At 43.4% G+C, this 22,151-nt stretch overlaps 1 protein-coding gene across 1 annotated transcript in view; it reads left to right on the forward strand.

Annotated features, from left to right (window-relative positions):
• KCNH1 (potassium voltage-gated channel subfamily H member 1) overlaps positions 1-21,412 on the forward strand; it is a 257,892-nt gene extending 236,480 nt beyond the window's left edge. Inside the window, exon 11 of the mRNA XM_056852323.1 lies at positions 20,533-21,412. Coding sequence (XP_056708301.1) covers positions 20,533-21,372 — 840 coding nt within the window. The 3' untranslated portion in view covers positions 21,373-21,412. The remainder of the gene's footprint in view (positions 1-20,532) is intronic.
• Positions 21,413-22,151: the final 739 nt, after the last annotated feature.

A 22,151-nucleotide genomic window follows, 5' to 3' on the forward strand; every position in this document is an offset into this window, starting at 1 on the left:
AAACTTTGAGCCCATGAATTTAGATTTATGCACAAAATTCAGAAGACATCAAATTTTAATTGCTAGAGTTTTTCCCTCCCTTAATAAATTACTAAATCATATGGTTTCAGAATTAGATTGTTGAAACTTTAATAGGACTGGGATGAATAGTCTCAGGGTGTTTATGCATGGGTACTTTCACTCATGTTCTTGGTTGTTCCTTGGAGTTATGCATGAGTTTTCCCTCCATTAGAGATGACCTCGCTGCCAGCCCTCACAAATCCTGGGACTTCCCATTCCTCTATTAACCTGATTCTTCCCTTTCCCCTGAGCTCAGCCCATTTGAAATCCCCATGCAAAAGCAAAGTGTGGGACACAGAAGCTTGGTTTCTTTCACAGCGATCAGACAGCCAATTACAAAGCAGCATGTCAAGGGCCAGGGATACAAATACTCCCGGCTTCCTCTGAGTTCTTTCTGAGCAGAAGGCTTTTTAAAATTAGGCTTGGGTTTCTCCCCCCCCCTTGTTTTCAAATAGCTCCATTTTTGTTCTTGTTCTTAAAATGCTCTTAACATGCTTTTTATGTGGCAATTGGGTTTCAGGGGGGATTTTCTCTCACTACAGCCAAATACAAAGTAGCATTTCAAGGGGTGGGGATTCAAATACTTCCTGATTTGAGCTTGGAGACTGCTGGTGAATAGACTCCCAACAGGAAAGTGTGGGTCCAACGAGCAACGAACCTCAGGTAAAACTCCCATGCATAAACAATCTTAGAGAACTTTTTTGATGGGGAAATGGGAGCTTTTGATGGGCCTGGAACATTCACTGAAAGACCACCAAAGGCTTCCTGGTGTTCCTGTCAGCAACTTCTTTGGCACTCCCCCCTCACTGGTCTTCTAGCCCAATCTCATATCTCAGAAGCTAAGCAGGGTCAGCCTTGGTTAGTGATTGGATGGGAGACCACCAAGGAAATCCAGGGCAATGGCAAACCACCTCTGCTATTCTTTTGCCTGGAAAACCCTACAGGACTCACCGTAAGTCAGTGGTGACATGACAGCACTTTTCCGCCTCCTTCTTCACCGTTTGATTCCCAGGCAATCATATTGACATTGTAAATGAGATGATGTCTCAGTGCCAATCAGACAATAAGGTCTGGCATACTGAGAACATTACTGAGGACGGGCACCCTCCGTAGATCATGCATTGCTGTTGTTGGCTGGTGAATTTGTTTTGTTATCCAACAGCTGCAAAATGTTTTCCTTTTCATCACTTCTTATCTGCAGCTTATGTAAAACAGCTGTGTTGTAATTGTGCTTAAAATGTAAAATGCAGCAAAGAAACAGAACTCGTGGATTTATAATGACTTTGGGAATAATTCAGATGAGTGCTGAACTTGTCGTGGTGGATATAAGATTTTGTGCAAGTCGGGGCATTTTTTGCAATATTTAACAGCAAGAGTTTACTGAAAGCTTCATACATCTTACATTTCCCATCACCATTTAGGCAGCTCCATTGCAATTTTTTCTGTGCAACATTTAGATGTGAATGGTGTTTCCTTATTACTTTTTATTTTTCTTTCGCCTCTACTGACCATTGGTACTGTGTCATTGTCCATAATACAAATGAAAAGAAGGGGGGAGTGTGTGTGTGTGTGTGTGTGTGTGTGTGTGTGTGTAAACACCTTAATTATACCCTCACTTTCCAAAGACTTATTTAGCTCATGTACTGTTTTGCTTCTCTCTTGTAGTTATGATTTTCTGTTAAGACTGTAGTATGGAGACACAAATGGGGTAGGAAGGCCCTGAGGAAGCAAATGACAGAAGGCATGATTCTGTTGCACTTTAAAAAGAAAACTGGTAGAAGGTTTGGGTTACCATACTGCTACGTTCTGCCTAGCATTTTCATAAATCATGAACAGAACATAAGCAAAGACTGGAGGAATCGTTTGAAAACTGGAATGTGAAGTCATAAAATGATTCAAATACACTAAGATATTAACTTTTGTGTGTGTGTGTGTGTGTGTCGTTCCCTTAGACATGCAGCCCATAGGGTTCAACAAAACAAGAAGTTAACTTTTCTTTATGGTATGTATGTAACGCTGAAGAAAGTAAGGTAGAAGTTACAACTTTTCTCTTCCATTGAACTTTTGAACAGTGGTCCTATTCCCGCAGTTGGGATCCTTTGGTTACAAATTGACTATTTAAGCAGCTGTTCTCCACAGTTTCACCCAGTCAGACATCCTCTTTTCCCTCTCAACTCCCCAGCTGCCAATTCCCGACTGCTCTTCACTGCAGCTCCCAACTGCTGTTTTCCAAATGACTCTCCTCAACATGCTGTCAGCTCTCATTGGAGAGAGGCAGAACCTACCCTGTCAGCCACACCTTCCTTTAGTGTGACTTCACTTGCTCTGCTTAGTATCCAATCCAATGAATACTTCTACTACAACCACTACCACCATCTTCAGTGAAACAAACAAGTGCCTCAAAATTCTTCACAATAATATTATTTAGCCTATGTAACTAAAGTTCTACTTAAAAGTGCTTGGGAATCCATCGAAATAATCAGATATTTCCCTCATGACTTAAAACCTCTTATCAATAGCTTGACTACCACCCAAGACTACTGCTAAGGATTATGGAAATTAAATTAAAACCTTGTCAGCACCAGCTGTAACCTACTCTATGGGCATAATTAAGTGGTTACCCATTGATTTAAATAAGCATGAAAAATTTACCTACGTACTGGAGGCAAAGTTCAGAATTCATCATTCCAGTGTGGAATTCATCCTGAGATCTGAAGTAGGCAGAATATTAATAATCTTATATTGATTGATAGAAACATAGCCTGTGCATCAGAGGTGGGCTGTATGAAGAGGGTTATTAATCACTGACAGATGGTTAGCAGCTTTGATCACTATAAGCATTCATCCATAGTAAGCACATCAGAGCAGGAGTGTACCATCAGTGTTACCCATGTAAGCAGAAGCTGTACTATTCTGACCAATCTAACATTCACCCCCAGCTGGTCTCTCAGTTTTATATATTAAAGGGGAAATTATCCCAAATCCCTGTCTGTTTATCCTTTTCAATTGAAACTTGCCTCTCAAAAGAAAATTGTGCTAGTGTAATTTGAAATATGAATAAATATATTGATTATAGAAATAAGATATCAGAATATTGCCTTAGCTCTGTTAAGACGGTGAGAGATATGTGAATTAATGTGAAACATGTTGCAAGGCGGACATTGCATTTCTTGGTAATGTTTTTTTTTTAAACATATGCATAAAATGTAAATTAAAAAATGAGAATTTTAAAGTCATTTGACATAGCCGTATAAAACTCCAGTTGGGCATTCAAGGTCAATTTGTTCAGAACTTCTGTCATGTCTAGATGGAGCCTAATTGAGATCCATCTTGAAGTAGTTGCTTGACTGTGCTGTCACGCAAGCCATGACTCACCAAAGTACTCTTAACCCACTTTGAACAATGTTGTAGTGGCATGGGTGATTCACTGAGAGAGGCAGTGCCAAGATGACGAAATGACCACAAAGCAACGTTTTTTAAAGGGGAGGCCACTCATTTCTGCTCTCCCTGATGCATTCCAAGCAAACAGTGAAATCATCTGTTCTTGCTCACCCCATGTTGCAAGGGTATTTCAGGAGGTGATAAATTTATTTATATTTCAGCATTCAAAATGACAGTGCTTGCATTTGGAGGGGGAAAGTGGGACAGTTATAGGTTCCCCAAAGAGAAGCAGAATGGCATTCTGTTCCACTTTGAGCACTACAAATAGTCACAACTTGGGTCTTTTATGCATGGGCTGGATCTCCCTGCTTGGACCTGGGTTCATCGCACATTAAAGTAACCCGGGTTGGGGGAAACTGTATGCATTGGCTTGAATGATCAGGGACGAAACTGTGTGCTAATTGAACCATGAATACAGAAAAACAGTCTCCCAAGCTCAAATCAAGTCCCAACCCTTTAAATGCTGCTCTGTAATTGGCTTACCTCACATTGCTCCCCTCCTTCCCCACAAACCCAACTGCCGTATAAAAAAGCATTTTAAGAACAAAAAAACACCATTGGTAGGGTTGCTAGATCCTTCCTCGTTACCAGTGGGAAATTTTTGGGGTGGAGCCTTAGGAGGGCGGGGGTTTGAGGAGGGGAGGGACTTCAATGCCATAGAGTCCAATTGCCCAAGTGGCCATTTTCTCCAGGGGAACTGAACTCTGTCACCTGGAGGCCAGTTGTAAAAGTGGGAGATCGTCAGCCACCACCTGGAGGTTGAGAACAAAAATTGCACTCGTACTAATATAGTCAAGCTGTGGAAAAGAATAGTACAAGGCTCACAGCTTACTGCAAAAACATATATTAAATAGTGAAAAGGTGAACGTGTCAACATACATCAAAGGAAACTTATCGAAAACGCCGTCCGGATGCTTTGCGTTTTCACTGCCGCTCAGGCAGCTTCATCATCTCTCCGTTAAACAGGAGACAAAGCTCCTCAAGAATGAAGTGAACTTCTTATACAGTTTGTAAATTTTCTGCGCCCGACAGGCTGCTCCGCTCTAAGCAGCCTAGAGCGGAGCAGCCTGTCGGGCGCAGAAAATTTACAAACTGTATAAGAAGTTCACTTCATTCTTGGGGAGCTTTCTCTCCTGTTTAATGGAGAGATGATGAAGCTGCCTGAGCGGCAGTGAAAACGCAAAGCATCCGGACGGCGTTCCCACTCCTCCTCGCATCTGTCAGCCTTCCCGCCCCATGTGGGAATCAATTGTACATGGACTTTATTGGAGTCTTATGAGACTGTTTACAAATCTTTGTATATAGAAGCTTTTTGTAACTTCTGTAGCCCTTGGCTACTTTGTTTGCTATAACTGGTCTACCTTAGTTTTCGATAAGTTTCCTTTGATGTATGTCGACACGTTCACCTTTTCACTATTTAATATATGTTTTTGCAGTAAGCTGTGAGCCTTGTACTATTCTTTTCCACACCACCTGGAGGTTGGCAACCCTAACCATTGCCCTTTGTGAACTGAGCATGCTCAAGCGAAAACAAAACAAACGTCGACTTTGGTTGTGTATTATGTTTGTTGCTTATATGGTCATTGAAGAACCCCCAAGAAGCCTCCAAGAAACCCTTAACTTTCTTAGAACATAGTTCTGAAAACCATTTAGTTATGCCAAAAAAGGGAACATTCTGTTAAACTGGAAAAATGTAAACATAGTCTATCAACTTTAAAAAAAATAATCAAATAATTTAAGTGCAGCATTGGTGTGCTAGGTTAGTCCTGAATGCAGCAGGAAACCTCTCTTTGGCACATCCTTAATCTGTTTCATCCTCTGGGGCCAAGGTTGTCTAAGAAAGCACTAAGAGTTAAATAGCTGCTACTCTGGGCAACCTCTCCCACAATCCATTATGTGCTCACTGCTGGAGGAGGGTGCTGGGTCGGAGCAGTGCATAATACATACTTTAAAGCGAAAGGTATAAATAATACATATGATGTAGCTATTTCTGACCTTATAATGGCTTCAGTCTTTGACTACAATGTGCTGCTCATGCCCGCAGATTGTGTCAGCGAGTGGTTGCAAGTGAAACAATATCCCCATGGAGGAACAAATGTTTTGTGACAGGGAGGAGCTAATGCAGTCTGAACCTAAGCATCTTTGCACTTCCTGCCCAAATACGTTTTAATTTTATGGTTATAAAGCATGGCTTTGTTTACAACCAGAGTCTGCAGCTGAAAACAGACTCCATAAGAGAATGGAAGTGATTAGTCCAGGCCAGGGGTCTGCAAACTATGGCTCTACAGCCAAATATGGCTCAGTATGGAACCCAAAAGTGCTTTTAAAAAGGTAAGTTAAGGTATATTGGAGGGGTAGGTGGTATGCTGCGATAAGCAGGCAATAATTTTATGGGACTAAAGACCCTCTCAGCAGTCTGAATAGCTCTGAATAGCCTGATCTTGACAGAGCTTGGAAGTTAAGCAGGGTTGGCCACAGTTAATACCTGGATGGGAGACCACCAAGAAAGACCAGCATTGCTATGCAGAGGAAGGCAATGGCAAACCACCTCTGTTGGTCTCTTGCTTTAAAAACCCCTTAGTCCTGGGGCCGCAAGAGTAGATTGCAACTTGGTGGTGCACAATTAATTATAAATGGCTTTTAAGAGATGCTTTACAGAAAGGCAACTGATAGAGGTTGCCAGCAATCCAAGAGTGAGCTAGGTGCTCTGGATTGCAAGACCGTGTGTGCTTAATTTAGAATAATAGAATCACAGAGTTGGAAGGGACCACCAGGGTCATCTAGTCCAACCCCTGTACAATGCAGGAAATTCACAACTATTTCCCCCCCACACCCCCAGTGACACCTACTCCATGCCCAGAAGATGGCCAAGATGCCCTCCCTCTCATCATCTGCTTAAGGCCATAGAATCAGCATTGCTGACAATAGTAAAGGAGTCACAGCAACTGGTATTTAAGTGGGGGAAACCTTATGAATTATTAATCAGCAAGAGAATTATCAGTAATGTTAAACTGTAGAGTTTCAGTGTTATCACACAAACACATGAATATACATTCAGATTAACATGAGGAATCAGCTTGTGTGTTTCTACAGGGAGTGGAAAACTGGGATCTTTTACCTACAGAGGAGGTTGTGAGCAGCAATTTTCAGCAGGAAAAGGATGGCAGAAAACAGATTTAAAGGTTTAAAAAAGGAAAATGGAGTTGATTGAGGGATTTGGGACAATAAGCAAATACTAGCAAATAGCAAAGCAAAGCAAAGACAACTAGTACATTCCTTAGCCAAACTAATAATATAACAGAAACAACAAACAATGGAGAGTTACTCTATTTTGGAGCAGGAGTTGCTTTTAAGCAACAGGTATAAATGTGGGGGAAATGGGGAATAGGACAGGGAAGTGGAATCCTAGGGACAGAAATTCCAGTCTTCCAGATGTGAGGCCGAAAAAGCAGAGAGGAGGAAAGTACCAGCTCTCCGTGTGGTGCAGGATGGTTTGGAAAATAGATAGATCAAGATGGAGGGCAAAGATATACCTGACCTACAGCACATTCCTGAAAGGAATGCCCACGCCGGGCGTTGGAGGCAAACTAGCGGTGTTGCCTCCTAAAGGCAACCCTCATCGGGTAGCACGGGAGCTGGCGTATCTTTGCAAAAATAAAAAGGGGCGTTCCTGAGCCGAAAGTGCTTGGGAGGCCGACTAACGTCGGCCCCGCCCCGCTGCCAGTGCTGTTACGCCCCGGGAACAGCTCCCAGGGTGCCGGAATGCCTCCTGGCTTGCCGCCGTAGCCTGTGCCGGCAGCTGGAGGCCGGCGGTAGGCGGCGGCAGTCGGGGAGCGGTGCCCGGCCCTGCACGCCGGCGCTGGGGTCACTAACACCGGTGTGCGCCTTCTGGGCGCCGTCGGTGTGGGCCCCTGCACTGGCAGAGGCCGTAGTCGGCCTCCTAAGGGCTTTGGGCCCATTCTCAGGAATGGGCCCTTAGTCTGTGTAGAAATCAGGGTGGAAGAAAAAAAGATCCAGTTTGTTGGGATTCTTTGTAGCCAGGATCAGACTCAAATTACTGGCTCTGAAGCCTGTCCACTTATACTCTTTTAGGCCCATAGGACTGCATGAGTTCTTTTCAGGAAACAAAGGATTGCAACAGAGGTTAAAGGAACAACTTGGGAATTGAGTGAATTATTGGAAAAAGACTATAGAACTGGAAGTGTGCTTATCAAGTTAGCAGGGAAGGGCAGCAAGAAGGGAAGTTTTTAATTGAATTATAAAGAAGAATTACAGGAGAAATGATGCTGAGTTATATATTGGGCATGCACTTTTGGAGAATGGGAAGGTTTGAATTGGAGGTTCTAGGCAGTCACAGGACACTTAACATATGAATTGCATTTATGGTCAGTGATTGCATATCATGTAAAAGACAATATGGAGAGAGACATCTTTGTCTTCTGGTCTGGTGTGGCTTAATTGCTTTCTTCCTGTTGACAGCTTTGTACTCGCCAATTTCTCCGAAAAAAAGCTTCCTTGAAAGTTGACATTGTTTTAAGATCCATCGTGAGACACTAAACATGGTGATTGGTCCCCATGCTCTGTGTTTGCCTCATGGGGGCTGGGACTTGCTCACCATGACGTACACGCAGTACATATGTTCAAGCTGGGAATAAGGGGTGTGCAGATGAAGATGGGAGGGGGACTGGCAACATCAACTCTGCAAATGGGTTTTCTTATCTCTTGTTCTGAAATTTAATACAGTCTGGTTCTTAAGTTATAGAAAGTTTTAGCTATCAAATAAAACTCTTGGGTTCTTGAGGCCCAGTACTGCTGGTTAGAAGAAGGAATGCCAGCCATTAAATACGTAGGTTGCAATCCTGGCTACATTATCTCGGGAGTATGTCTAGGGTTGCCAACCTCCAGGTACTAGCTGGAGATCTTCTGCTATCCCAACTGATCTTCAGCCAATAGAGATCAGTTTGCCTAGAGAAAATGGCTGCTTTGGCAATTGAGCTCTATGGCACTGAAGTTCCTCCCCATCCCAAACCCCGCCCTCCTCAGGCTCCACCTCAAAAACCTTCCGCCGGTGGTGAAGAGAGACTTGTCAACCCTAAGTATGTCCCATTGAACACAGTGGGCCTTACTTCTAAGCAAGAGTATATAATGCTAGGCTGTAACAGCCCAAAAAAGGTCCTCAAAATACTGTAATTTTCCACCACTGATATGACATGTCTCATTAACACCAAATTAGGCTGTCTTCTAAGCGCTGTAGTTAACCAAAAGGAATCCAAAATGTCTGTCAGGCATTTTGTTGAGGATCAACTCAAAAAAATGTTAACTGCTGTTTTTAACAAACGCAAGTGAACTACAATGAACTTATCATGCTCCCACTCCCATCTTGTCTCCCACATTTATATTTTTAAACTCAGGTTCCCTGCAGTCACACAGCAGCTGTGAGGAATGGCTTTTAAAAAGTAAAAAGGTAAAGGTCCCCTGTGCAAGCACTGGGTCATTCCTGACCCATGGGGTGACATAACATCCCGACGTTTACTAGGCAGACTTTGTTTACGGGGTGGTTTGCCAGTGCCTTCCCCAGTCATCTCCCCTTTACCCCCAGCAAACTGGGTACTCATTTTATCGACCTCGGAAGGATGGAAGGCTGAGTCAACCTTGAGCTGGCTACCTGAAACCGACTTCCATCAGGATCGAACTCAGGTTGTGAGCAGAGCTTGGACTGCAGTACTGCAGCTTACCTCTCTGCACCACAAGACTCCTTAAAAAGTAAAGGGGAGCCCAAATGTACTCAGAACCATGCAATGGGTGGGGGGGGGGGCAGGAAAGGTTCTTGCCCTTCCCCCAAGCTGTATTCCTATGTGGAAACACACTGGGGGAGGGTTATTCCCCCCTTTTTTTGCTTCATGTGGAGTATTTGTGCACATGGGGAATAACTCCCCAAATGCAGTTTCTGAATGAGAAAATGGCTTGATGGGGGAAGGCAGGAGCCCTTCCTCCCAGGACTTAACTCTTTAAAAACATGAATGAGAAGTGTGAAACTCCCAGTAAAGGTCATATGGCAATTTGGGTTGCATTGCCACCAATATGCAGGCGACACTCTGCTCTATCTTGTGCTGTCAGCAGATCCCAAGAAGGCTGTGGAAACCATGAACAGGTGCCTGGAGGCAATTTTGGAATGGATGAGGAGTAACAAGCTGAAACTTAATCCTGGCAAAATGGAGATGCTACAGGTGAGGGGAAGGTTTGACCCAGGAACTGGGATGTCTCCTGTTCTGGATGGGGTTGCTCTCCCTGTAAAGGAGCAGGTTCGTAGCTTGGGGGTGCTGCTGGACCCGGGCCTCCTGTTGGATAAACCGGTGGCAGCTGTGGCCAGGGATGTTTTTCACCAGGTTTGGCTGGTGTGCCAGCGGTGGCCCTTCCTGGGCAAAAAAGAGCTTGCCACTTTGGCGCATGCCCTGGTCACATCCAGATTGGATTGCATGGAGCTCTGCATGGAGCTGCCATTTAAGACTGTCTGGAAGCTACACTTGCAGAAAAGTGCAAACAGAATGTTGTCTGGAGTGGGTCATAGGGATCATATTACTCCAGTCTCGTTCCATCTGGTTCCCAATTTGCTTCAAGGTCCAATTCAAGATGCTGGTATTGACCATTAAAATGCTGTACAGCTTTGGGCCAGCATACCTGACGTCCCACTCCCATGTGAACCTACTCATTCACTCCGATCATCTTCAGAAAGTGCTTTGGATGTTCCTGCCATCTTGAGGCTAAAAGGGTGGCCACCTGAGAAAGGACCTTTCTTAGTCATGGTGCCAAAACTTTGGACTCCCTCCCCAAGAATATTTCTGTCTCCCTCTATTGTTGTCTTCCGCTAGTGGTTGAAGCCTTCTTGTTATGTTTGCCATTTCTTCAATAACTCTTATTAGCCTTGTTTATATGTTTATTTAATTGTTTTAAATATTTCATCTGTATCTGTAGTTCAAACACTGTTTTAAGGTTTGAAATGTTTAATGTTTTGAATGTTGTAATGATTTAATATTCACTACCTTGGGACCCTGAGTTGGGTGGGAGGATGGCATAGAAATGTTTTAAATAAACAAATAAATATGTAAATCCAGAAATCCTCATGTTACAGAAATTGATCCAAAACTAATTGTACCTAAGGGAAAATACTTTTCCAGTCATTAATAAATCAACATTCTGTTTCTGAATGCTTGTATATTCCTTGACGTGCTTTACCAAAGGAGCTTTAGCACCAGAGGTGCCATTTAAGGTGGGCAGGAGAACAATGTTATGCCCACAGTTCAGGTTACAGGTGTTGCTTCTTTGGGAGCACCCACACTTCCTCATGATGAGGTACAACAGGCCCTCTTAAAGGAATTTGCTTGTATTGCTGCCCCCACCACTCAGGTCCATTTGCCTGAAACTTGCAATAGCATGCCCAGAGGCCAGATGTAGCTGTTTTATACTGAATCAGACCCTTGGCCCGTCAAGGTTAGTATTGTCTACTCAGACCGGCAGTGGCTCTCCAGGGTCTCAGGTAGAGGTCTTTCACATCACCTACTTGCCTAGTCCCATTAACTGGAGATGCTGGGGATTGAACCTGGGACCTTCTGCAGGCCAAGCAGATGCTGTACAAACTGAGCCACAGCCTCTTTCATACCTTATGTGAGTGTAGGCACAGGTGTCATCATGCACCTGTGTGACTTTTCTGGCTCCCTTGGAGTTTTGGCTTCCCAAGCAAAGCCAGTCCCCCTTTCCTTAATATCTGTAGAGTGTCTTTTATATCTCCCCTTGTCGGCAAAGCAGCTTGCAACAGTATGTAAGGTAACAATAGGAAGAAACAGTAAAGAGGTTGGTTTCTTCTTATAAATGCTCCTGCTGCCGTAGATTGATTATAACAAGGCCACACAATGCAATGCACTGCTCCAGCAAATCCTGCTGCTTCCTCCCACATAAGATGCTAATTACAAGAGCAAAATCATTGCTATAATTGACAAGGAGGGGAGTCTTCATTGGTCAGTACATGCAACGTAGGGAAATTAAGCAAGGTTATTAATGGTTCCTTTAATCACAGTAACAGTGATTTCCTGCTCAATGCTCAGAACACTGAAAGGTTTATTTGTCACTTGAGTGATTGGACAGAATGTGACCTGCATATTGTCCCTTATATTTTTGGAACTGCAAGTGACTTATTTTCCCTCATAAAAGGAAAGCTAGAAATCTTGCCAACTAACACCTCATTCAGGCACTAGGTAACTTGCCTCGAATCCCACTTCTAACCTTCGTAATGGAGGGAAATTGGCAACACTGAGGAAACACCCTACTTCAGATAAGTGACATAGCTAACGTGTTGACACTCAAATGGAATATTGGTGTGTAGTGTTTTAATTATAGGAAACTTGGTATGCTACAAGGATCTCTCTCACTCTCAGAAGTACTAATTAACTGCTCATTATGAAGGCAAAGCAATTGAATATCAAAATATTACTTTCTGTTGAGTACTCAAGTATCATCTCTAGTGTATTGAACATTACTGCCAGGGGCAACAAACATTATTAAAGCCACAGAATGAGTGAACTGGAAATATTTCATAGATTTGAAACAGGGAAAAGACAAAGAAGATGGAACATGTTATCTAATAATGATAATGGATCAAAATAGGCAAAGACGGGGGGGGAAAGAGAGTGTACATTAATTCCTCCTACACAGGGACTCCGGTGGCCATTCAGCATGTAGGATTTTTTTTTAACTGATGAAAGGCTTGTGACACTTTAATGGCTAACAAATTTATTTGGCATCAGTTTACATACCCCTTTAAAGCATATGTTACAAATACATTTATTAGTCTTTAAGATAGTACAAAGTTCTTTGTTGTATTTACTGCAAGTGACCTGACTCCCATCCTAGACGTTTTTACACAAGGGGAAACTAACCTTCAAATCAATAGGAAGTTCCTTCTCAAGATAACCCCCCCCCCCCACACCATAGGTAGAGTTGCTAGGTCCCTCCTTGCCACCAGCGGGAGATTTTTGGGGCGGAGCCTGAGGAGGGCAGGGTTTGGGGAGGGGAGGGACTTCAATGCCATAGAGTCCAATTGTCAAAGTGGCCATTTTCTCCAGGTGAACTGATCTCTATTGGCTGGAGATCAGTCATAATAGTAGGAGATCTCCAGCTAGTACCTGGTGGTTGGCAACCCTAGCCATAGGTGAACAGTGTCTTTTCTGTAACATTGAAGTAAATAAATAAATTGAATAAATTGAAAAGGTTTTCATGCTTTCTGAAGCAAACAACCCAAACTTCCCAGGTGGGAGCTGGAGATCTCCTGCTTTTACAATTGATCTTGAGACAACCAAGTTCAGTTCCCTTGGAGAAAATGGCTGCTTTGAAGGGTGGGCTCTACAGCATTATACCCTGCTGAGGTCCCTCCCCTCTTCAAATCCTGCCCTCCCGAGGCTCCAACCCCCAAATCTCCAGGTATTTCCCAACCCAGAGCTGGCACTTTAATATTAGTAGCACCTTCCTTGAGTAGAAAAGGCCTTTGGTGAAAAGTGGCTATTGTTATTCTTCCTTGTTTCTACTGTGTGCTTTCAGATGTGAACATTTTTCAAATGTTGAAAAGGGAGGTAGCTGATCCACAGGATATGCAGAAATCTGTTGTCTTTAGGGTTGCCAGGTCCCTCTTCGCCATCATTGGGAGTTTTTGGGGGCAGAGCCTGAGGAGGGTGGGGTTCGGGGAGGGGAGGGACTTCAATGCCATAGAGTCCAATCACCAAAATGGCCATTTTCTCCAGGTGAACTGATCTCTATTGGCAGGAGATCAGTTGTAATAGCAGGAGATCTTCTGCTATTACCTGGAGGTTGGCAACCCTAGTTGTCTTTCTGTTATTGCTATATTGTGATTCAACCCTGGCACAAAGGAAACGGAAGGAGACACATGTGGGCCAGAGTTTCTGTTTCTCCTGTTTGTGTGAATATCATCACATAGATGATGGTTTCAGTTCTTAGTCTCAAAGCGCACATGTTGAAGCAGCCTTGCTGAAACTAAGCAGGTCTGGGTGTGGTTAGCACCTTGAAGGGAGACCAACTGGGAAGGGGGCCTTATTTGAGAACAAAATGCAGGATATAAAGGTAGTCATCACAGATCCCCTGATCTGCCGTATCTTCTGAAAATGTCTAAAGACACACCTCACCTCCTCAGGGAGCCCATTCCACAAAGCAGGAGGTACAACAGAGAAGGTATGGGCTCTGGTTTATGACAGGCAGTCTACTGGACTAGATAACCCTTGAGGTCCCTTCCAGTTCTATGTTTCTATGATTATTTTTGGTTGATTTTTTTTATTATTTTAAACCAATTTTATTTAGACAGGGTAATAAAATGCAAATGAGTAACTAGCATAGAGGTCTAAGAAAATAGAACTAATGGTGTTTGGGATATGTCATAAGCATTCCTCTCTGGTAATGCTATCATTTAGTGATGAGGAGAAGAAGGGAAGCATTTTGGAATGCAATGGATATACTGTTCATTGTCATGTTTTGCTATCTGACAAATACAGAGTATCATACTTCTTGGTGTATAAAAGAGACCAGAATGCATCAGGAAAGGCACCTAAAAAGACAGCCAAAATGATCAAAAGCGCCTTCCCTAAGAGGAAAGACCAAAACTTTTTTTAAGTTTAGAAAAAAAGATTACGGATGGTTTCATGTGATCCATCAGTGGAATGAATTAATGGTTGCTGATCAGCTTTCCTCCTAGCAGCCATTTCTGGCCCCAGGAAAGTTTATTCCTGGGAAAGAGAGGCTGCAGTGGAAAGGGAGTGAAATTGCTTCCTCCTGCCTTTTGTGTGAGCAGAGCTCCACTGACAGACAAAGACTTAGGGAACAATTCCGCCCCCTTCCCACTGCAGCCTCCTGGCTATTACTCCACGTGGGTCCAGAGATTCTGGGAATTAATTTAGTGTTTGCAACACTAAGAACACGAGAAGAGTTCTGCTGGATCGTAGCAATGGTTCCATTAGTCCAGTGTCCTGTTTCCCAAAGTGGCCAGGAAGCTCACAAGGGCAACCAGCAGCCCTTCCCTGCTTCTTCCCCCTGCAAACAGTATTCAGAATTTGCATCTGAATTTGAATGTTCTGGTCAACTCTCAAGGCAAACAGATATTCCCCCTGAATTTGCCTAATCCCCTTTTAAACACTTATAAATCTGTGATAATCACTACACCTTATGGCAGATAATTATAATTGCAGTCCATTGCCCCTTAAAATCAATTAATGGGGCTTTGCAGGTGTATAAAAAGCTGGTTGGACTGAAGTTTCAAACCAGAACTCCATTCCTTTATGAAGCAATACAACTGTCCCTTGTCTGATTAACAAAATAATATGCATCAAAGATGTGTAAAATCCCACTGAGATAATTTCATTGATTTAGAACTCTCTCTTGGCTTTCCTTAAAACTCCTCAGATATTTTGTCTAAGCATGAATGTCTGCATTTGTTTTGAACTTCAATTTAAGCAAAATGTTGATGCCAACTCTAATATGCACACTGGATGGCTCATTAACGCTCTGTGTAGGGAAATCCAAATGAAGAGCTCACATCCAGAAATAGAGGCTGAGATAAGAACAAAACAGTAAACCCTGATTATAAAAGCCTTTGCCACAAAAGACTGGCAGCTCGGATGCCTGAAATGTTTCTGATCTCTTATTTACTGCTGCCCCTGCATAGGGCCATGTAGTACAAAACCAAAGACAATTTGTCTTGTATCAGATATCTAATGCAAAATTTTAATTAAAAGAGCTGAAGTGAAAATTACCTCCTTTGTTTGGATTCTGATGATTCCCACCAAGTGTATTTGCACCCTCTTTCGTCTTGCAGCATCAGAAAAACAGCTCATCCAAAACAGCAATTTGCATCTCTCTTTCTTAGCAAACATTCAAATTACTTTAAAAAAAATACAAACGTGGGGTGGAGGCAGGAAGAAAGCCCAGAATGAATGCCTGTAAGCTCTAATAACAACCAGCTTCACCACCATCAGCAAGTTGAAGGTCTCCTTCCTCCTACCCCTTCTCCCTTGATTCCCCTTATACCTGGAACTCCCTTTCAGAATACCTACACAGTACTTCCTCTGTTCCTTCCTTAAAAACATTTCTTTAACACTTTGATTTAACTCCTTAGGCCTCATGTAGACTAGATTACTGTATTGCTCTCTATGTGGGGCTGCCCCAGAACTGTACAGGATGCTGCTGCCAGAGTGTTGACTGGAGTGAGTCATAGGGACCATATCACTTAGGGTTGCCAGGTCCCTTTTTGCCACCAGCGGGAGGTTTTGGGGGCGGAGCCTGAGGAGGGCAGGGTTTGGGGAGGGGAGGGACTTCAATGCCATAGAGTACAATTGCCAAAGCAGCCATTTTCTCCAGGTGAACTGATCATTATTGGCTGGAGATCAGTTGAAATAGCAGGAAATCTCCTGCTACTGTCTGGAGGTTGGCAACCCTAATATCACTCTAGTCTTGGCCCACCTATGCTGGCTTTCCAATTTGCTTCTGGGCTCATTTGAAGGCACTGGTATTGATTTATAAAGCCCTATATAGCCTGGGACCAACATACGTTAAAGACCACTTTCTCCCATATGAAGCTACCAGCTCACTGTGGTCATCATCAAGAGTCCATGCTTCGATTGCCCCTGCAATCTGAGGCTAGATGGGTGGTGACCCAAGAAAGGGCCTTCTCCATCGTGGCACCAAAACCTTTGGACTCCCTTCCTAGCGAGGTTCGTCTGGCTCCCTTTATTGGTATATTTAATCAGCAAGTAAAGAGTTTTTTGTTTCATCTGGCATATCTGAAGTAATGGTTATTGGCCCTCCTTCTAGTGTTGTTTGTTTATGTGTTTTAAATTGAATTTTGTATTTTAACTGCATTGTAATTGTTTAAATGTTTTTATGTTAGCTGACTTGTGGACCTTGATTGGGTGGAAAGGCGGCATGAAAGTGTTTAAGATAAATTAATAAATACATAAGAAAATAAATAAATAAATTTTCTACTGAAACTAAAGTACACGACAGTGAACTGACACAGATTTCCTCTGTTACTGTCACTCGACCACCGCCCATTGCCTCTATCTTATGCATGTATACTGAACAGGTGGGTAAGGTACATAGGGATTGATGTGAACCTGCATCTTCCGCCATGAACAATACATGCAAAGTTCTTATCCACCAACATGCTCCTTCTCTTTTATATTTTTTAATCTTTATTGTATTTACAATATTTATAGTCTACCTTTCTCACAGGGACTCAAGGTGGATTACACAGACTGAGTGGATACAATCAACAACATGGCATATGCAATAAACAATGTGTTAGAATCATTGCCACCCAGACACAGGGAATGCGGAGGTGGGAAGAGGTGCTGTGGAAAGCCGCTGATCTCCAGGCGATAGAAATCAGTTGCCCTGGAGAAAATCGCCACTGCCAGTTACATAAGAACATAAGAAAGGCCCTGCTGGATCAGACCAAGGCCCATCAAGTCCAGCAGTCTGTTCACACAGTTGGCAACCAGGTGCCTCTAGGAAGCCACAAACAAGACGAGTGCAGCAGCAGCATCCTGCCTGTGTTCCACCACACCTAAAATAATAGGCATGCTCCTCTGATACTAGAGAGAATAGGTATGCAGCATAGACTTGGACTCTAGTCCCTCCCCTCTCCAAACCCCGCCCTCCTCAAACTCCACCCTCAAAATATCCAGATATTTCCCAACCCAGAGCTGGTAACCCTAGTTCCATCTGTCAGACAGAACCTGCTTGGATCGTTTCCATCTGTACAGGGTAGGCCTGGGCACTGGGTACTATACCCACATTGCCCACTTTGTGATGGGATGGGGGAGCAGAAAGAGGGAGAGAGTGACAAGCAGGGAGGAGAGAGAGAGTAAAAAAAGGGGCGGTAGGAGGGAGAAAGAGTGAGAGACTGAGAGAATCAGGTGGGGAGGAGAGGAAGCAAAGGTGGGAATGGGAGAGCTGCTCTCACAAGTTTCCTGTGGGTCTCCACTTGTTGTGTACTAATTCTGTAATCCCTGTCCAATTGCATTGTTCATTTGATGTCTAATGTTATTCTGCATCCTTAAGCCTCTGTGAGAAAGGAGAGGGCTACAACCAAAGTACGTAAAAAAGTATTAACAAATGTGATGATATGAAAAACTTTTTGTGGCCACCACCCCATACTAGAAAATATGAAACGGCTGGAATACTCGTTACCATTTTCTCTGGTTATTGGTTTGAGTAGTGGTATTCTACTGAAATGGCAAAAACTTAATGGGGCAGTAGATGGGGATTGTAATTCATCAAAAGTTTGTCACAACAAAAGGGTTCCATTGGCTTTGGTGGAACCTTTATGACTGGTTTTAGCAGGACTGGATTTATTGTCTGCAAAGGCCCTAAATGAGAGCGGTGCGCATTTTATCCTTTCTGCACTGTGGGCAACATGGAACTCTGCTCAGTCCCGCATGCCTGTATAAATACGTAAATGTGTAAAGAAACTGTACTGTTTCTAATGCCCTTGCTAGTTTATGTCTGGTATTCCCCTTGAAGTGCAAAAGTATGTGAGAATAAAATTTCTCTCTCCCTCCCTCTCTCTCGCTTTAAAAACTCATTTCCCATTTGTCAGCTCTTGAATTATTCTCTCACTGACAACTTCCCCTACTTCTCTAAAGAGCAGAAATTAACAAAGCTATTTGTTTGTGTGCCTGCCCTGCATTGAGAAGAATATCAAGTAGATTTAGCATCAGCAGGGGAAGCATAAAGTCTTATTATTTTGTGTTCCTGTTAGAGCTATCTTAATATAGATGCTTCTTTGACATCTGGGTGGATATTTACTGGTTTGCTCAGTGTATTTGTTTTTTTTTAATTAAAATTTATAACATGAAGGTTATTTCGTACTGCATTACTAATATTTAATTAGGTGATATTATAGTAAACTGGCTATCATACCCCTGCTGAGTCTTCTTGGAGTTGGAGTCATATAGGTGCCCAAACAGTACTTCCTCTTGCTGTTTCTAGTTGTCCATCTAACAGCACTCGGGGGATTGGCTGTCTAAGGACTCTTTCCTGGGAGTAAGATGGGACTGATTTCTGAGTAGACCTGGTTAGGACTGCTCCCTAAAACAACTACAGATCTGAGGGATTCTTCATCTCAATCCATTTTGGTTCATTTTTTCTTTCCTGCTCTGGTGCAGTGACAGGGTCTGGTGAGGGAACTGAGGGACTGATATTACAGGCAGGTGACAGGCTGGAGATTCTAGAAGTATCAGGAGAGGGAGTAGATAAGAACAGCCTCAGTGAAGCATGTCTGGTTGATCAGCAGAGGACTGAACCATACATACAGCTTCCCTTTGGTCAAGCTTCATGTTGCAGGGGTGATAATGCAAGAGTCCATCACAAGCGCCAACTAAATCCTTCCCATGCCAATGCTACTTGTCCCCCCTGAAAGGATGGCATGTGGGTGAGAAACAACCCAGGCGATCTACCCTTGCAAATATTATTGCTGCCCTCTGGAGCCCAACTGGGGAAGGCGCTGGCAAACCACCCCGTAAACAAAGTCTGCCTAGGAAACTTCGGGATATGACGCCACCCCATGGGTCAGGAATGACCCGGTGCTTGCACAGGGGACCTTTACCTTTTTACTGGAGCCCAAATGAGAACCAGCATGGTGTAGTGGTTAAAAATGTCAGACAAGGATCTGGGAGATCTGGGTTCCCCACTCTGCAGTGGAAATTTGCTGGGTAGAATCATAGAGTTGGAAGGGACCACCAAGGTCATGTAGTCCAACCCCCTGCCCAATGCAGGAAATTAACAACTACCTCCCCCCGCACATCCCCAGTGACCCCAATCCTTCAGGCTACTCTCAGCCTAATGTAACTCACAGAGTTCAAGCTGGGATAAAATGGAGGAGAGGAGAAGAATGGAGGAAGCCATTTCAGATCCCCTTTGAGGAGAAAGGTACGGGGTAAAAAAAGTAAAATAAAATAAATGGTTCTTTGACAACAGCTATTCACTGCGGTAGTAGATTAATGTGATTCATGAGTATGGGCTCTGAGGTATGATGGGATTGAGTAAATCAGGGACTCTGTGAGAGGTGGATTGGTGAAAGAGTCAGTCTGACAAGCCTTTGGGGCTGAGTGAGGAGCTTTTATTTCTGCTTAACATGTGAGTCATTTTTCTGTTAATTAAATATTCAAAGCCTTGTGCAATGGAAAAAAATGTAAAAACAAATTTGGTTTAACAATAACAGGCATGGCCCTGTGCACGATGCCTCAGAGTTCTTTAGAATACAGTAGCACTGATTATATCAGAACCTCAAACTAACGTTTCCATTATGTCCATTCAAATGCAAATCGGAGTGGCGGTTTATTTGGTATTTTAAAAATGAGTAGAACAGTATTACAAAGGCTTCTGTTTAACCCCACATGCACATTTCGCCATCTGCCCCACCACATACCCCTTTCCCCTCCTCAGTGCAAACCTATTAGTAGCGTACTGGTGCTTGGAAAGTTGGCAGAGAGCCAGTTAACTCCCCCAACCTGTTCTGCCTCATTTGGGAAATGTACAAGCCTTCTTGCTGAGGACTGTGTTCAGGGAATCTGGCAGGAGCCCAGTTGCTTTCTGAGAACCTTCTGATAGTTGTATGCTCCCATCGGAACATCAGGATTGGCAGACTGGTGGTGAGCAGGTTTTTATCTGAATGCACATTTACAAATGCTAGTTTCATCCTTCAGCCACGGCATTGACCAGGAGCTGATGGAGACCATTGAAGTGAAGCTGTACCCCAAGTCAATAACACCATTTGCAATAGTGGGTTATATTACATTGTTTTGGGGGTAAACATTCTCTTTTTCCAAACAGTCTGAAAATCCACTTTGAACCAAAATTCAGCCAACTGAGATATTGCAGCCATGGGATCAGAAACTATGGAGTATGAAGGATTTAACCTCCGGTGATGGCTCAGGTGTGCAACTTGCTAATCTTGAGTGTGATGTTTCTTCTTTGTAGATTGTATTCCGGAAGATCAGTGATGTCAAACGGGAAGAAGAAGAAAGGATGAAAAGGAAGAATGAGGCACCTTTAGTTCTGCCACCTGACCATCCCGTCCGTCGGCTCTTTCAAAGATTTAGGCAGCAGAAGGAAGCCCGGTTAGCAGCAGAAAGAGGCAGAGATGACCTAGATGTGGAAAAAGGCAACATTCTGGGAGACCATTCTTCACGCACCATTGTAAAAGCTAGCATTGTAACTGTCAGGGAGAGTCCTGCAACACCCATCGCCTATCAGTCTGCTTCTACATCTGGTGCGTCTGACCAAGCAAAACTACAAGCCCCTCCCTCAGAATATGCAGGTACCAAAGTGACTGGGGATCTTCAAAAGCGCAAAGGCTGGACCAAATTCAAAGATGCCTGTGGAAAGGGAGAAGACTGGAACAAAGTCTCCAAAGCAGAATCCATGGAAACGTTGCCAGAGAGAGCAAGAGCAGCAGGAGAAGCCACCCTGAAGAAGACAGACTCCTGCGACAGTGGCATCACGAAAAGTGACCTGCGCTTGGACAATGTCGGGGAGACACGGAGTCCTCAGGACCGAAGTCCTGTCCTGGCAGAGGTCAAACACACTTTCTACCCCATTCCTGAACAGACTCTTCAGGCAACTATGCTGGAAGTGAAGCACGAGCTGAAAGAGGACATCAAAGCTTTAAACACAAAAATGACCAATATAGAAAAGCAGCTCGCTGAGATACTAAGGATATTAGCCTCTAGAAGAAGCTCTCAGTCACCACAGGAGCTGTATGAAATATCAAGACCCCAGTCCCCATCATCAGAAAAAGACATTTTCGGAGCAAGCTGAGGTGTTTCTTTAAAACAAGAGCAAGCTGAATATCCCCACAAACACCACTTAACATTTTTTTAAAAAAAATACAAAACAGAACGTTTAGCCTTTTCTTGATGATCACCACTGAGAGGCCAGCCCATTAAGCATGTCCCCTCTGTCTCTAAACAGTACAGTAACAGGAATTGCAACCTCATGTCAAGATGGCAGCTGATTCTGAAGTCTTTTTGGCAGCAAGGGTACAGTTTATAATGTTTTTTCCTACTTCTTCATTAGAGCATCGTTTTTCTCTCAAAATGATTGCTTTTTAAAAAAAAAAACATTCTTGGAAAACTGACACATATTAGGCCTGGCTCATACACTTATCTGTAGAAGTGCTTCTTTGAGGGACTACAGCAAATGAATGTATCTCCCTGCATATAAGGTAATAACTGGTGTGAGGGCTCCACAAACTGGGCTGTGCATATAAAGACCTGATCTGTGAAATCTTTTCCTTTTTTTGTAATGGGTGGCAGAATCGTCTGGACCGGGCCCTTGCATGAATAGCCCTACACGTAGATCCCTTATGCCTGATATTGCCTTACATGTTGGGGTCAGTGTGTCCCCTAGAAAAAGAGGATACATAGCTCAGGTAATGCTTTGGTCCATACTGGTGAGTTCTTCACAACATTTGGATTTTACCCAGTTTCTTTACATTGTCAAATAAGATCTCATCAGACATGCAGCCCTGTCTGGCAAACTGCCCCCCTTTCTTGTCTTACTAGCCTTTATACATCGTGGAGAATGTAACCATTTCT

Source organism: Euleptes europaea, chromosome 7 (genome assembly GCF_029931775.1).
Source record: "Euleptes europaea isolate rEulEur1 chromosome 7, rEulEur1.hap1, whole genome shotgun sequence".
NCBI lineage: Eukaryota > Metazoa > Chordata > Lepidosauria > Squamata > Sphaerodactylidae > Euleptes > Euleptes europaea.